At 39.2% G+C, this 17,771-nt stretch overlaps 1 protein-coding gene across 3 annotated transcripts in view; it reads right to left on the bottom strand.

The window, feature by feature from the left end:
- Window positions 1-17,771, bottom strand: part of UST (uronyl 2-sulfotransferase) — a 153,227-nt gene that overhangs the window by 84,694 nt on the left and 50,762 nt on the right. For all 3 annotated transcript variants that reach the window (XM_085055591.1, XM_085055589.1, XM_085055590.1), the window contains exon 2: window positions 15,125-15,168. In XM_085055591.1, the coding sequence (XP_084911717.1) occupies window positions 15,125-15,168 (44 nt within the window). The remainder of the gene's footprint in view (window positions 1-15,124; window positions 15,169-17,771) is intronic.

Genomic DNA, 17,771 nt, shown 5'->3' on the forward strand with positions numbered 1-17,771 from the left:
CAAATGAACATTGCTACTGTTACTGGTTGCAATGTTTAGGATATCCTGCACTGCAACATAAACATGGAGGCCATTGTTCTCCAAATTACCTTGGGAAGGAGTAGGTATTGGGTGATCATGGCCTCGGTCAAGCTTTCCAAGTTGCTGGACATCATATCTGCTGTTTCAGCAAGGCCTCCCAAGGCCCATACAAACCCCACACAATGCACCAAGTTTTACTATTTTGTAACATTTTATAGGGTTTTCTATGAGAAACATAGCCCCTGTATTTCTTTATCAATGTTTCCTTCAGAAGCCTTGCTTCTGATGAAATGCAAAAAGCTGAGCCTCAGTTATTAGAGAGCTCCAGAGCTGATGAATTTAACATCTCGGTGCTACAGCTGTAGCTAACCTTTCCCAAAACTACTGCTAATGATGTCTGAAAGGTTAACATTTGAACACATTTTATTATGCTGATTATCACACCATAATGAAAAAGAACATGAGCCCTATTCTGGATTCTCCCCTTTTTGGTTAATTTCTTTGCATAACAAACACTAGGATCACTACTTGTCACAGCCCTGCATGCACACATCACTGTAACTTGTGGAATGAGAATTACTCCTCTGTTCAGACATACACTTTAGGAATACTTTGCTGTGCAAGTAAGTGAAAGCCTTCAAGAGAAATGGTAAATAGATGCTGACAAGTGCCAGTGAAGGAGCAAGAGAACATACATTATATGTTTGCACAGCATCCCAGAAATTAGATAAATGATGAGAGTTTGTAGAGTAATGGAAATATTTAAAAATGCCTCATAATTATTAACTGCTTTGATTTTCCTAGCAGTTTGGATTAGGTAATATAGTGAGCAAATTTTTTTCTTAATTGATACTTCAGTCAAGTACAATTTTGCTGCATACAAATTACTCTCAAGTTCTAATTAAATCCTTGACTGGATTATCCAGTAACTTTGGGTGAATATTATAAATATAATTATTTAAAACAAGACAAAGTTAAAGCAGACCTTTGTAAATTCTCTATTCTACTGCAATTCTCTAAGTGCAAACAACTTTATCAGCTTGAAAACCTGACAGTAGTTACCAAGTTTGGCCAGTTCTCACATTTGTTTCTGAAACTCACCTTCCTAGGTAGCACAACTCTGTTCTGCACACAAGCAATAACCATGGTAACACCCAAAGAGAAACAACAGCAAATAGCCACTGCAGATAAAGGAAATAAAGGGCTATTATTGTCAGACATTTGTTTGGCTTAAAGGAGGCCAGTGTATCAATGCCTTGGTTCAGTGAACAGCTGAATGCACTTAGGTCCAATCGGACAAGATTCAAGATAAACACTACCACTCAAAGCTCACTCCAGAAGAACAATCACGAGTGGTAATCAAAACTTGCCCTGTGGCCCTACTGAGTGTGGCTGGCTTTAGGGATGCACTGCTGAGGCTCTGCTCATGTTTCGGCCCTTTACGTCACCAGTGCACTCGACACACCCAAACGCCCCAAAGGGTGTGCACAGTGCACAAAGCCATGCAGCACACAGGCTTCTGGTGTATAAGCAAGTATTTGTTTAATGTGACCAGTTCCCTTAGGATGCTGAAAATCTGCTTTCTACATTTAGAAAATGTCTAAGTTATTTGTTAGGAGAAGAAATACCTCTTCCAGAGACACGAGTTTGTATCAGGCAGAACTAAAAATAAAAGAAATGGAAAATTTCTCCAGAGAGGAACTTCCTCTTCTCCCTCAGGATAACTCACAAGAGACTCTGACAATACAAGAAATGGGGCAGAGAAGGCACTTGAGAAGAAGACTTCTATTGTATTAGCAGAAACAAGGTGGAAAATAGCAGTTAGAAGTTTACAAAATGCTAATTAGATTGCATTTTATTACAAGAGTATGTATCATGTACATTGACTAACAGCTGAAGTGATGTTCTGGCAACTGATATTCATGTAACAATATACACAACTTCTAAATAATTGCAGAGTGACTTTATTGAGCACTGCATCAAAGCCCAGAGGTAATATAAACAATTCACACGTAATTCACTTTGGAGTTATATGAATTAGCACTTACAACCATAAAAAAGTAAAACCCACAGTATAATTACAACAGCTGTCTCCAAGGGTTTGGAAAGTTACATGACAATTTACTTGTCAGTTCAAACAGGTTTTTCTGTTTTGTTCCCCAGTTAAAGAAGATGTCAAGAACCATTGTGAATGAAATCAAGAAGAAAAAGCAAGTTTAACTCCAAATGAACTTGCATTACAGAAAATCACTGTCAAGTAGCTCTGCAGAGAAATCTGCCAGTCTCAGAAAGGGAGCCACTCAACAGATAACCTGACGAAAGCCCAGGCTTTCATCTTCAGTGGGGGCTTTGTTTCCAGATAAATCTTTGCACCATTAAAAAAAAAAATAGGCTGGATAATTACTTGCAGCGTCAAGGATGTAGGGATTCACCCACAGGCCTAAATCATTCCACTTTTACTGAGACAAATCCAGTACAATTTTGCCCATTTGCCAAAAATTTCCCAATCCAGGTACAAGCTGCCCAGATGAATAAATCAGAGAGATATGTTCTCAGAAAGCAATCCATTATATTCACAACTTCTGTAAGTAAGTAACCCCTGTCCTTACACACAAGTAGGGCCAGAAGCAGATGCTGGTACTGGTTCCTCCTTTCTGAGCAGACACTCACCTGTGGTCAGACAGTGCTTCACATTTATAAGGTGATTAAGGATAACCAACACAGACAGTACTGGTAAGATTGTGAAAACAATTAAACATTTGCTGACACATCTTTATACAGCATCACACCTTCCCAGTTGAACCCCTTCATTTTCTTTTCCTGTCCAACTGAGACAGAACGATAAGAATTTAAAAAATGGCTTAATTGGTCGAAGGAATGGCCCATTTGACTCATGAACGGAGGATAATACTCATTAGGTAACTACAAACCTGAGATCTGTCAGCAGTCCATTTCTCTTCAGTGTCTCTCCTCCTCCTCCAGTGTCCCTAAGGATTACATATAGCAGAAGGCATATCCTTGCCTGTCACCTGAAGAATTTCTTAACACAACTTGTTCCAGAACTTTGTTACCCATCATGCATTTAATTTTTAGCTCATCTTCTACCATTTTCAGAGAATATCTCTTCTCACATTGTGGGTGTCATGACAGATCAGATAATTCAGTCATAAGCTCTGAGATCTTCTTAGATACATTGGATGCCTCTTTTTAACTGAGGTTTTTCACAAGCCTGCCACAGTCTTTAAAGACAAACTCAAAGGCCACTAAGAGACAACTTTCCAAATTTAAATTCAGGAATTGCTGTTCAAAAGGTCATTCCAAACAAGTATCAACTTGCTCACTTTTAAAGGAATCACAGTGAAAAGCTGCTAACACAAAGTTATGTCATCACAAAACATGACTGAACAATGAACAAGGGAGAAAACAAAATAAATTACTAGCTAGCATCCTTCCCATCTAAACCACACAGCTCCAGTTACATCAACATTCACCTGTAGAGTGTAGTAATGCTAGACAAAGACAAGCTTTTTGAATTAAGCAACTCTAAAGCAGACCAGACAGCGTGGTCTTCTCCATGGGTCACTGAAAATACATTAAAAACCACAAGAAAAGGTAAGGATGAATTTGTTTGTTTTCAAAGTTTAAATGCCATATAGCTGCAGTGGAGCATTGAAAATAAGGCAGAAGAAGAAACAGAATATTCTTCTGTTGCATTTTCATTAAGAAACTAATTTAATTGAAAAAGGATGACTTCCCACCCCACTACAAACAATGTGTTTCATCTGTTAGACAGATGACATATTTGAAAGCCTAAGTTAAAATGTGTTCTCTAATGGTTCAACATCCCTAAGTACCAAGACAAATTGAAAACATAAGCATGGAGCACAAGCAGCAAAAGGAAGTTTGGTTCTAGACAGTCCTTGCGTTTATTAAGACTAAAGAAAAGCATTACTATGAAGTGTCTGCCAAAGCCTATGGTCCCTGATGTGTCACACAAGACAGATTTGTATAGCCAAAATTAAAACTTCCTTTAATTTTCCTGTGAGGAAGCACTGCACACCTATAAATCTAAAAACATCTCAGTTCAAAGCACAGTAAAGTCTTTCCAATAAGTCTCAGACCAGGTCCCAGTACCAGAGACAATCATTACAGAAACAACAATAGTATCAATAGCAACTGATGAAATTACAAAGAAAAGGTCAAACATCCAGTTCTTCACATTCAAAGTTTTGGCTGCATCCTGTCAACACATTTGGGTTTGCTCTTCCAATAACTTACACGTGATTCACTTGTCTACAACAGCAGGTTGCAGCAGAGCAAAGCCTCCGCATCTCCAATCTGCTGCACAAGATTCCCCACCACAGAGAGTGCAGAACCAGGTTTATTTCAGATATGTGAAGTTACAGCAACATAGCAACATTCAAACTCAGCACATGTACACGAATCGAACAGGTTGGTAGAGAGCAGATGCTCTGTTCACTCAGCAGTTTCAGGTACTCACCAGTGTTAGGCAGCCTCTGGAGGTGTCAGTGGCACTCCTGGCTTTCATCACTCAGCAACACCCACTTGCACTTAAATGATGGCAGCTCAGTTCCAGCTCCTTTCAGGGACAAAGTACCTTACCAAATGGATAATTGCTTGGGGATGGGGTACAACCACTGCCTCTAGATTAATCAAATCTTTTCCTTTCGGCCTTTCTTAACATAGCATGCTTTTCAAGCTCTTACTCTTCTTGCTTTCCTCTGCAGTTTGCAACTTGTTTGCCTCTTTCAGAACCAAAATCAGACATAGTGCTGTATCTTGTCTCCCTGGTGACAAGGAGAACTGAATAGTTATTGTTCATGTCTTGCAGACATCTCTTTTTAATACATCTCAGGATAGAATTTAGAAGAATCAAAGCATATGGTACTGTCACTAGTATACAGAGGGATGCAGAACAAAGCTATTGCTCTTTTTCTTCTTTAACCTCCCTGAGTTCATGCAGATTACAACTGAAAAATAACTGGAAGACCCTCATTAGCTTTCTTATGAAAAGTAGTATATTGATCTCTTACTTTTTAAGTTAATCACATTGTGGAAGTTATCTTTGTGCTATGCACCTACCCCAGAAGACGATAAAGGAGATGAATTATCCAAGAACATGGCTCACTGATACTGGTATTTGTTGAGAGAACTAACATGAGTTCTGGTAGGCTAAGAACTTTAGCGTCACTTTAATTACCCATAAACTGGAAGGTTTACCATGTAATATCAAAAAACCCTTAAGCTGCACAATTTGTGAAAGCCTGATTTTAACTCCAGAGCAGCATCACGTTATATGTATCTTGGAACTGTAAGGTTAAAACTGCTGTTTTTGCTTCTGAGCCCAGGGTTTTGTACATTCTGTGATGTGCTCAGAACACGCTGGCACAGTTATTCTCTGTGTAAGTAGTAAATCCTATCACATCCAACCCACATGTTTATATTGGATACGTGCAAAATGAGAGATACTAAGTAACTAAGCCTGGGTTTAAAACTTTTTTTAATACTTCACAGCACTGGCATTCCCTTAAGTAACCTCACTACCTTATGTTTTTTTCTATCCTTTCAATGCAATATTCACAAATTCACCCTGTGAGCCAATAATATTGAATTTGAATGTGGTGAGTGGTAGAGTGAATAATTTATTCCTCTGAATGCACTTGTCTTTCTTCACATTAAGGTTTAACTCTTTGCTAACTATTGTGGTTGACTGTCAATTAGGCTGCAGCTAGTGGAGCAACTCATGGTTTCACCACTTCCAAGGATCTGTCATGTTGCATTTCAGTTTGCCCTTTATTTTAGGCTCCTTTTCAGTAACTCCACATTCTATTTGAAAGTCTCTAGCATGCTTGTCTTTTCCACTGTACTTTGCACAGACACTTCGTAAGTCAATCGCAGTATGAAATAAAGGTTGTTCATAGCCATAACTGGATTTTAATTTTGTAAAACGGGCCAGTTCTGCTGGACTGTAGCCCACATGCTTGTTACCAATGAGCTGGCTCTGAGGTGCTCTTGCTCTGCATGCTTGCAGGAACTCAAAGGGAGTTCCATCACAGCTCCTGCAGGTAAAACATTCAAAACTAGTTCACAGCATGGTCTCTTTGTCTGGAAGGAACAACACCTATAGAAGAAGCAGCTATACAACATGCTGCTAGCAAAGTCTTCCAGCAGAACCAGAGCTCAGCAGAAATCACTGTGCCATCTAAATGACTCAAAGACCCAATATACTTTCCCTGACAGATCATAATCCATGTCTTGAGTCACGAATGGATCTTGTGGTGTTGACAACATCAGAGGCAATAAGAGAGGAGGCCCAGCATCAAGTGCTCCCATTTCACTCTTCTGCACTATGAAATTATTAATCTGACTTGCTCAGAGGCAAACCAAACCTCATTCCTGCTGACGAAGGCATGACTGCTATCCATTTCAATGGAGGGAGCTTCTTCTTGCATCTACTGAAAATCCCCAGGCTAGTGCCAGCCATGAAGGCCTCCACTCTCCCCCAATAGGGATGCTGTGGGTGCTGTCCTGAGAACTATCCTTCCATAAGCACACTTGCCCAGACTCCTCCACCTGAATCACCATGATACCACCACTCTCACACAGACTTCTCCAGCACAATGAATCCCTGCCCTCTTTGCCTGGTATTTTGACTCTATTTTTGATCATGTTCATCTCATTTCTGATTAAAGCTCATGGCCCTTATCAGAGTACTTGACTGCTATTTACTGTTTCCTGAACTAAACTTTATACTTTTGTAAAGCCAGAGTAGAAGACTGCCAGAACCTACCAGTTCATCTTCAAAATCATGAGGCTTTCAAAATTGTACTAGAATTATTTTCTGGTCGTTGTTTTTTTTCAGTTTTGCAAGACTCTCTAGCATCTGAAGTTCCATATTTTTTTTCCTTCAAACATCAGAGCTAAAAAAATCCTTTCAGGATTTTCAGGATTTAAAAATACCATCAACAATTTAAGACTTGTGGCAAAAAACACGAGTGTTACTCAACTGAATCTCAAGGCTCAGCAAGATTAACCAAATTAATTTGTCACCTTCAAAAGATATTCCATCCTGTTACCCTTAAGCAGAATGGCAGATTTTTGTTTTTCCGCCGAAGGTTTAGGTCATCCAGACCCAACTGCAACTGGACTCTGGTATTATAATCCAGCATTTCCTTATAAGAAGATAATGAAGGTGTCCGTGATGGAGTAGCCGGGACCTTCTCCTATGCTATGCTAGTTTATTAATACCTTTCTACCATGGAAAGAAGGAAAAAAGAGGAATGTACTAGGCAGCTGGAAATCTAAAACTGCAATCTCTAAGAGACATTCACATGCTGTGAAATAATCTGCCCAGGCAGGTGAACAAAAATCAACTCAAAATAGATTACGCTCTAAATTTCAGTGAAAGCACAGAGCTTTACCAGCTTCAGAAATGGTGACCATTATGTCGTGTGTAGTTTTTTAGCTATGGCATGTGACATAGAACAAAGTCTAGAGGTTGCAAAATTAGTGATACCAGAATTTCTCTGTTTTGGGTGACAGTGAGTAGGCTGCTGTGTTAAAGCCAGAGGCAGGCAAAATTCACCTTTAACCACGCACACAGCATTACAATTAAAGTACCAACCAAAAGACAAAATATTTTCCAAGCATCTTTGAAATTAGATAAAAACTACAGACTACTGTCACCAAAACCTGCATACCTGTTGTCTCTCTAAGTCTTTCAAAATTTAAAGGCTGCAAATGTCAGGCTTAGTAAAAACTCAGTTCACTACTGTTTAAATTTTTGCAGGAGATCAGCATGCATAGTATCCCTCACATATTTATCTTCCTGTGACAGGCAATCTGGCTTTCATTTCCCAGGTCGCTTTGTACTTCCATTTATGATCAGTCAGCCTCCCCATATCAACACCTTTCTGATATACTACAAACTGAAGAAGTATTAAAAAGTAAGTAATCATCTTCTTTATTTTTGTAAACCATGGAATCAAGCGACTGTTTTGTCCTTAGGATTCTTAAGCAATAAATTAATATGAACAAATTAGTGCTCCAGTACCATTCAAATATTTTTATGATCCAATTCACACTTAATAGTACAGATTCAATTTTAGCTTTTGGATATATACCTATACTACTATTGTTCTATATCATTCACCACCTGCAGCTTCAGCAGGATTTCAAACAATTATGAATAACAGGCAATGGGAAATTCCTCTGCAAAAAAACTGGGTTTTCTTCCCTTGAGAGAGTGTCATTTAGAAGGAATGAAAACACAATTTTAGAAGAACATAAACCAATTATTCCACAAATATTTTACACTGTGTGCTGGTTTTAGCTAGGGTAGAGGTAATTTTCTTTATAGTGGCTAGTATGGGGCTGTTTTGGAGTTTGCTGAACACAGCACAAATATAGAGATATTTTGCTATAATATAGAGATGTTTTTGTTATTGCTGAGCAGGGCTTACACAGACCAAAGGTCTTTTGTGCTTTTCTTTTGACAAGTAGACTGGGAAAATGGGAAGAGATACAGCTGGGATAGCTGACCCCAACTAGGATATCCCAGACCATACGACATCATGCTCAGTATATAAAGTAGGCAGAAGGAAGAGCAAGAGGGGGGACATTTGCAATGACAGCATTTGTCTTCCCAAGTCACCATTATGTGTTATGGGGCCCAGCCCTCCTGGAGATGGCTGAACACCTGCCTGCTCATGGGAAGCAGTGAATTAATTCCTCTTTTTGCTTGGCTTGTGTATGCTTTTGCTGTCCCTATTAAACTGTCTACCTCAGCTCATGAGTTTTCTACCTTTTACCCTTCCCATTTTCTCCCCAGTCCTGCTGGTGAGGGAGTAAGTGAGCAGTTGTGTGAGGGTTGGTTACTGGCTGGGTAAAACCACAAGACACTGCTTCTAGTAAACCAAGGGAAGTGGAGAAATATTTCATGGGTTTTTTAAATCATAGTATTTTATTGACTGTACTAGGCTTAAAAACTCAATTATACTGTAAAACAGTGCTTCAAACTATAAGGGGGATCTTTATGGTTTAGGCACTTAGTGAATTCTCTCTTAGTATTTTATCAGCCAGGTACTGAGTCTGGTAACCATAGGAAGTTACTGTATTTTAGTGTTGCTAAATTCTGACAATTATTACTACCTGAAAATCTGTGGGCTGCACATTGAATCTCAACTCTTCATTTCATAAGCAGGATATAATTTTTTTAAAATCACTGAATTCTTTCTCAGCCTGCCCTGGAAGGATTGCTTTAAAGATTATCCACCAATTTTTCAATTAAAGCTAAACAGAGAGTTTCAACTCTGTCAAAAACACACACACACCACCATGCTCTTAAAATCCCTAGTAAGCATATACCTAAAATGAAACAAATCTTGCTTACTTTTAAGTGTTGTGAAGTTTTTTTTAATTGGGTTTTTTGATTGGTTGGTTGCTTTTAAATCAAGCACTTCATCCCTAACAAATCATTCACTTAATAATGTAGAGGCATAAAACCATGTTCTCATAAGGGATGGTTAGAACTAAAACACTAGCTCAAATGAAACAGGAAGTACCACCAAAAAAATAAATAATCAAAACTAAAAGAAAAATATACAGCTCTTGGCCATTATCTTTAACACTGCTATCAAAATACTTGAAAAAATAAAATTGACATAAATGTGATGAACACAAAAACTCAGTGTAAAGGGGGCAATGCTGAAATAATCTTTGGTAAGATGTAAAGTCAAATAAAAAAAAATAAATAATTAACTTGACAATGGAGAGTGACAAGGACTGGTTATAGTATATACATACCAAACGCCACTCAAGGATTCTGCTACCTTTTCCCATAGTGGTGAACATGGTGGTGTCTGGGTTAAGGATTGGACTCCATGATCTTAGAGAACTTTTCCAAATGATTCTATTATGTTATGATAGGCTTGCTCCATAAGCAAAACATGAACAATTAGCATATAATTACTAGCTAGGAACCGAAAAAATGGTGAAAACTGTATTTATCCACCTTTCAGCTTTGAACCAATAAAATCAGATCAACTTTATTTTGTATATGCCTTTTATTTCTATCCATTTTGACTTGATCCTGACCCCTCATCCATTCTTGTATTCATTTAAAGCTTTGAAGCACTGTCACATGGGCTAAGCATGGGGTTTTGCTGCCACCTGAACAGCTACCAAGAGACACTGGGTCCATGACAGTCAACCCAAGGGAAAACCATCAAGAAAAGAAAATCACTTCAATGTAATTTATCTGTAAGCTATGTGCACAGCTTCCTTGCAAATATATGTCATCTCTTCTGAAAGAGGGACAAATCCTGATACTCTTGTCAAATTCTCAGGAAAAAGCTTTCAATCAAGTTTGAAAAGTTTGTATCGTTTGTCCTCAAAAGCCAGTTTCACCATCTTGGATGGAATAAAAAAATCTTGGGAAGATTTGATAAGAAAATAGCTGGTCCAAATACTGGAACAAAATACACCCACTTTATTTGCAGAAATGTTCAGACATGAAATATATGAAGTGAATACCATCAGTCATTAACAAACACCCATTTCAAAGTTGTTTTTAAAAACCAAGCTAGCATCATCTGTAGGCATCACTTAAACCATAACCTACAGAAAAAGGATAAACTAATGACCACTTTGCAAATCTTTTAAAATTTACATTTTCAGATGCTTATTTAAAAAAACCACCCAGGAGGCAGTGAGGTAGAGATTTGAAATAGTGAAGAAGAGTCCATTTTCACTGGCAGTGTAGAACCACTGTTTTACTCAACTATATTAATTAATTAATTACTCAACTTTAATGTTTTACTCAACTGTATTCCTTTTGTATCTGTCACATACTAACACCAGAAACACCAGAGGTGTGCTAGGGGCTGCTGGAGGTTGCATCTACCTGCAGAGAAGCATACACAGATCTATCTTAGAACTCATGAAAAGTCTAGGATTAGTCAATCTCGTGAAGTCTTTGGTGCCTAAGGACCAAAGAAGAGTGGTCTATGTTTGTGTATTGGGTTTGCATGGCAAAGTTCTGCTAGTGGCAGGGGACTACAGGAGTGGTTTCTGTGAGAAGCTGCCAGAAGTTTCCCCCATGTCCAATGGAGCCAACACCAGCTGGCTCCTAGACAGATACCCTACTGGCCAAAGCTGAGCCAATCAGGAATGGTAGCACTGCCTCTGTGATAAAATATTTAAGAAGAAAAAAAAGTTATTGCACAGAAGTCATTTGTGGCCCGAGAAAAGAGGCATGAGAACACGTGAGAGGAAGAGCCCTGCAGACATCCAGGTCAGTAAAGAAAGAGGAGGAGGAGGCACTCCAGGTGCCCAAGATGAGATTCCCCTGCAGCCTGTGGTACACACCATGGTGAATCAGCTGTGTCCCTGCAGCCCATGGAGGTCCACAGTGGAGCACAGATCCACCCGTAGCCCATGGAGGAGCAGGCTCCTGGAAGGACATGGTGACTCCTGGAGGGAAGAGCCCACACTAGAACAGGTTTCACAGTAGGACTTAGTGAGCACATGGGGGACCCATGACGGCTGGATCAGTCTGTTCCTGAAGAGCTGCACCCTGGAGAAGGAATCCATGTTCAAGCAGTTCATGAAGAACTGAAGCCTGTGGCAAGGACTCACATTGGTGTGGAGAACTATCTCCCATGGGAGGGAACCCACACTGGAGAGGGGGGAATGGCTCCCCTTCCTGAGGAGGAAACAGCGTTATAAACAACATGTGAGGAGCTGATCCTAACCGCCATTCCTGTTTCTCTGTGCCACTGGAGGGGAGGAGGTGGAGAATTGGAAATCAAGTCAAGCTTGGAAGGAGGGAGGGGTGGGGGAAAGATGTTTCAAGATTTGTTTTACTTCTCATTATCCTACTTTGGTTTTGATAGGCAGTAAATTCAATTAATTTCTCCAAATCAAATCTGTTTTTGTGATTATAATTTGTGAGTGGTCTCTGCTTGTCCTTACCTCAACTCATAAGCTTTTTGTTATATTTTCTCTCTCCTGTCTAGCTGAGGATGAGAGAGATAGAGAGGCTTTGGTGCATGCCTGGCCTCTAGCCAAAGTTAAACCACCACACCTAGACACATTACCTTCATGTCACTGGCAAGAGTAACCACAGTCTTCAATAGTCAGGTGAACTTTCATTGGGAGAACACCTGAAAAGCTAGCTCACCTGGCCTTGAAGGAGAACCAGAACCATACCAACAACGCTCAGGTACAGAAGTGAGTCAGGCTTTCGTTCTTTCCTTGCACTGAAAAAATTGCTGCTGCCACCTTTATTTGAAAAAAAACAGACCAGTACCCTGATCTCCTGAAACATGATAATGCTAATTCCTTATTCAGAGAACAAGTGCTATTTTCAGTTCCTCCGCTGGGAAAAAAACCCCACACGGGTATTTAAAAAAATGCAAAGCTTTGGCACCTAGCCATGACAGAGAGCCAAAACTAATACGATTTCCAACAAACGCTGGAATGCACTCTGCAGAACAGCTACAGTCCAGTGTGTATCAACTGCTGGTGGCCTTCCACTAGAGCTAACTGCACACTGCCTGTATTAGCCACCAGTCACTTCAACCCCAGGCAATGCACTGTCATTCATTATCTCCACTTCCAGCTTTTAAGCATTTTGTAATGAAATATTTTTAATGTTGGAGTCAGGATTAATTTCTTCTGACATGTTTTTTATGTCAAATTAAAGCATGCATAGATCTTAACCATCTGTTAGTTTAAATGAAGGCAGCTATTTAGTCACGTGAATGGAGGCTACTTGAAAGACAATGACAATTACAGTGACTATCACTCACACCAGCAGAGTTCACAGTTCAGATCTGAAGCTGTAAGAGGATAAATAACTGTACTTAGCAAAAAATGCAATGTATGAGATTTAAAAAGCAAGAGCATCTTAGTTCAAAACATGACCTCAAGCAAATATCAGGAATTATATGGGGAGCTACCAATCCCCACCCATGTTTTGATTACAGGAATAAAAAAGAAAACCAAAAACCCCAAACCACTCACAAATAATCAGGCTTGCCAGGGGATGATCAAAATTATCCATATTTTATCAATGTTTTTGAAACATGGGCAAATACTTCAAAAAACAAAATACTTTTAACTTATACAAGGCTATATATATATAGCTCCATATATATAGCTCCATTGAGCTATTCACCCAGCTTTCAGGTGTGAGGATGATTACAGAGGAAGCCCACAAACTTTACTGACTGTAAGTAGCTAATCAAAGAGTACCTACCCAAACAATCAATTGTGTAGATATATATTCAGCTGGCCTTTCTACAGACAACTGAGCTGCAGCTGGATGAGGCTGTGTGAACATAGCTCAAAATTACATGTTTAGACAGGCAAGAGTATTAACACAATGTAAACAGTAAAGTGCCTGGGTTGGATAAATCTGTCCAATTGCTACTGCCCATTGGAGTATGGATCCCATCCACAGCACCATTAATTGGTAAAGCAAAATTCCTGAAGTAAAAGGACCAAAATCTGAATAAAGTTTTCAAGGTTAAAAACTCTTATCTAGATGACAGCCTTTTCCTTACTAGAACAGCTTGGTGAATGCTAATGCAAGAGTGAGAAATACTCTTGCAGAAAAAAGGTTTGGAGTAAGCATTGCTTTATCCTTCCAAGCAGAGTGCTCACTGTGAAGACATGACAAACCTAATGCTTTACTTCATGCAGGCTGCTGTACTCCTGGATAAGAGAAGCAGCTGGTACTAAAATAAATTTTAAAAAAATTTAAAAAGTATTTCAAAGGAACCAGAGTACTAAATAGATTTTAACCATGAAACATTTGTTTAGCCTTAGAATACCCATGTGCTATCTCAGTTTGCAATGATAAATATAAGAGGTTGATTTTGTCACTTTTGTCAACATTCATTTGTTTTTGTAATTGAGAACACAAAAAATTGAGCGATTTGTTTTGACAGAAAGAAAATGAAATGCACATAATTCCTTCAAGTGAGCAGTCTAAACTTCAGCAGCGTACAAATACCCATATATTAGCTGAAAATTGCAGATTTTGTTGCACAGCAAAAAGGTGAAGAAACTCAGATTCCTGTCTGTTTTCACTGATAACTAAGCTGAGTTGAATTGCTTTCCATATTACCCTCCTTCTGAAAAGCCAACTGTTTCACCACACTGGTTCACACTTGTGGTTGATCATTTTAACTCAAGCCCTGTTGGCTCCAGATGGGACTACAGGGTCAGCTGAACAGAGATGAGGGAGAGCTACCACCAGAGGTAATGGCTACTCACATCCACCCCATCACTGGCTCCTCACTCCCACCTGCTGCACTAGCACTCATGGTGGGCCACATCAGTGAAATAATCTGTCCTTTTGTATAGTATGTGTCTGTACCATACAAAAGGAATGATAATAGGCTGGAAAGACAGGCACAATGTAGTATCAAATAGTGTTTTGAAGAACAAGCCAACACAAAGGAGAACAAAAGGAGAACAAAAGGAGAACAAAAGGAGAACAAGCCAACACAAAGGAGAACAAAAAGGAAACCCTAAATGCCTGCTTCCACTTTTGTCCTCTATCATGATGCCTTTCCTAACCTGAAATGCCAGGAGGCGCCTTGAGGATGTGAGGGAAAAGATTATGCAGCACAGTCACACATGACAGGAACAGTGAACCTTATTCCTGAAAAAGGACTCATTACTCACATTCATTATTTTATCCTACGGACCTGCTTCAAGCACTGTGTTTGCAGCAGAACCCATGTTCCAGAAACAGGCTCAAAGCCATCTTCACCTGCCCGATTAGCTCCAACTGCATCGTCTTGGTTTTTTGCATGAAAGTGCTGACAGACGAAACCACTAAAATCCTGCCTCCCCTTGACTCAGTGACAAAAATTCCACTAGCTTCATCACAATAAGTTTTAACCCAAGTTACTTACAAACATCTGAAAATACTTGGGGGAAAAGAGTTGGAAAGGCCACGTGTTATTGATGTAAACTCAGAGTTGCTTGGCACACATGTAAACATACGAGATAAAAACAAAAGCCAAAAAAGTACAGATAAAGCAAACACAAAGTAACAGCAGCTTACCTTTTGAGGGGGTGGTCCATGGTCATCCAGATAAGTGGAATTTCCTATAAAAAGAAGAAGGATGGATATAAACAAAAGCCATCCAATGCAACTTTCAAACTTTCCAACTCATGGAACCAGTGCACTTCTACCCCACTGGTTTTGTCAAATAATTCCAGGAAAACAAATTCCCTCTGTTTTAATTTTTGATTAACAAGTAATTTATTTTGACTACATTTGTAATACAGGATTATATGCACATTGTCATTTTAACAAAAAAGTTACTAGGCCCAAGGCAGCTTTAATTAATCAATCAGTATTCAATTATTTGTATGACAAAAAATTGCCAGCTGCATCTTGCACATTTTAAGCATATGAGCACAGTGAACTTCAGAAAGTTTTCTTAAATAATCAAGTGTCAAAGGCCTTTATCAGACTTGAGTCCAATGGAGCTGACAAGCATTTACTTACGTCTCTTCTAACTGTATTTTTCCCAGCCTCCAAGCTACTTCTTTGTTCCCAAACTGTATTGATTGAATGGGAGTTGCATGCTGATGTAATTACACCAGCCTTTTCAAGATGTTCTTTTAACTCAGACAAAAAGCTTCAGAAAAAATAGAAAGCTTCTAAACAAGTGCACCCTTTTTAGTCAGCTACAATGAAAAAGGCAACAATTTCAGACTTTTTACCCGTTCCTTACAAACACACACTGGTACATAAAATACACACTCCCACACACACACATAGGCTGTCTTCCCTGTAACTGCTTCCTGAACCCTTCTCCCAAAGCATTCATCACGTGCTTTCCCAACATGTTCCAGCACATGATGAAATGCAGCAAGTCTAAAAGTTCCCCTTGGGCCACACATGCCTCTCCTCTCAGTCATCCTCCTACCAAAGTCAGCAAAAATACCTCTGCTCTAACCTTACTTCAGTATGAGGTATGAGAACAGTTTTTACAGGTGCCTACTAGACATCCAAAAATCACATGGAAGAGGATTTTGAAAATCTTGTTCTGCACATGAGCATCTCTGTTCCTGGCACGCTGAACAGGCAACAGAAACTGCCTCTGAGGCAACCCAGGCTAGTGGAATAAAGCATAATACAGAACCAAAGAGCTCTTCTCTTGTCAATCCGGCCATCTTCATTTTTCCAAGTGCGAAAAAAAACCCCTAGAACTTTCAGGATCCAGGAGCCAGGAAGGAGACATTTGTGTGTGAGTGTTATGGTTTCAGAACAAGGAGGTGAAGCTTTCATGTGCAATATTCAATACCACCCACATAAGTCTGGGGGGTTGGTTTCAGCAGGAAAAGGACAGGGCTGGAAGAGGAAGGGCCACCATTCCCTTGCCTGACTCTCGGGAGAAGTAGCTGCCACCTGGACCACATGATCTCAGGGACAGAGGAGCCTGCTGGCCACCACTGTTGCTGCAGCGTGATGAATTTCTGTGCACAACGAAAAGTTGGGATTACTTCTCAGAAGTATTTTGCTTTCTATTTAACCTTTGGTTTTCCAGCATATGTTATAAAGCCATAAAAACTTCAGTCAAAAGGCTTCCAACTCATCTATCGGTAAGTCCCAATACCCCAAACACATGTTTTATAGATATATACACCTTGTTCTTGGAAGAGCTTGCGGAAATACAAAAGCCTGACGGTCATCTGAAATCATGAATTATCTTGTGAAGTATACCAGAAACCCATCTCTATACACTTGACACAAATACCCATCCTTTGAGCAATCCAGTTGCTTAATTTAATGCCATAGATAATATGGCTAATGCCCTACATTCAGCATAATTTCTTTATTCATTCCTCTGATATGATTCCAATTGCTGGACAAGTAATTCAGCTCCCAGACTGCTAAAAGAGTTGACAGTCTGGCTTTCTGTTAGAGTAGCTACTGCACACACAGTAAGATGGACTTGAAAATAAGCATTTCTCCTCCGAGTTAATCTGGGAAGAGAGAAAGGAAAACTTCTCATTCAGAATATACCTTTTCTGTAGAATCAGCCTGTTACTAGTTCATAGCAGCCTTCTCCTCTTTGCAATTAGGCAAGCAGAAAGACTGATGCAGTTGTTGATAAAAGCATTTCTTGTAGTTTGTGTCAGGAAAATTGTGTCAGGAAAATGGTTTCACTTGATACATAACTCAGAAAATTATGTCTGTTGTCTAAACAAGTTAATACGGTAGAAATATTATAAACTTTAGATGAAAACTACTAATTTTTAAAAATATTAGCAAATTTTAAGTTTGATATTTGGTATTAAGGTGGTTACAGGAGTAATAGTATTTTTTCTCTTTTCTCCCCAAAACATATGCAACTCATGCTTACCTAAATAAAAATATTAACTACATTTGTATTAACTATCTTTAGCAATCTCCTATCACAGCCAATTTTGCTGTAGAGAGTGATTTGAATTACCAGTCAAGAGTTTACACGGCCTCTTACAGAGTAGCATGAGGAGTGTCAGAGTTATATTGCAGAAACATTTTTGAGAAATTTCTTGAAGAGCTTACAACTAATTTCACCTTTCTGTATCAGTAATCTTAGTATGCAGACTGCATTTTCCTTCCTTGGAAGTATTTTAATGATCAAAACTACTCGAAAATATCTCTGGCTTTGACCATATGTCCTGTAGGTTTGATTTCTGTAATCAAAATGCGG

Source organism: Lichenostomus cassidix, chromosome 3, assembly GCF_008360975.1.
Source record: "Lichenostomus cassidix isolate B80296 chromosome 3, HeHo_3.0, whole genome shotgun sequence".
Classification (NCBI taxonomy): Eukaryota; Metazoa; Chordata; class Aves; order Passeriformes; family Meliphagidae; genus Lichenostomus; species Lichenostomus cassidix.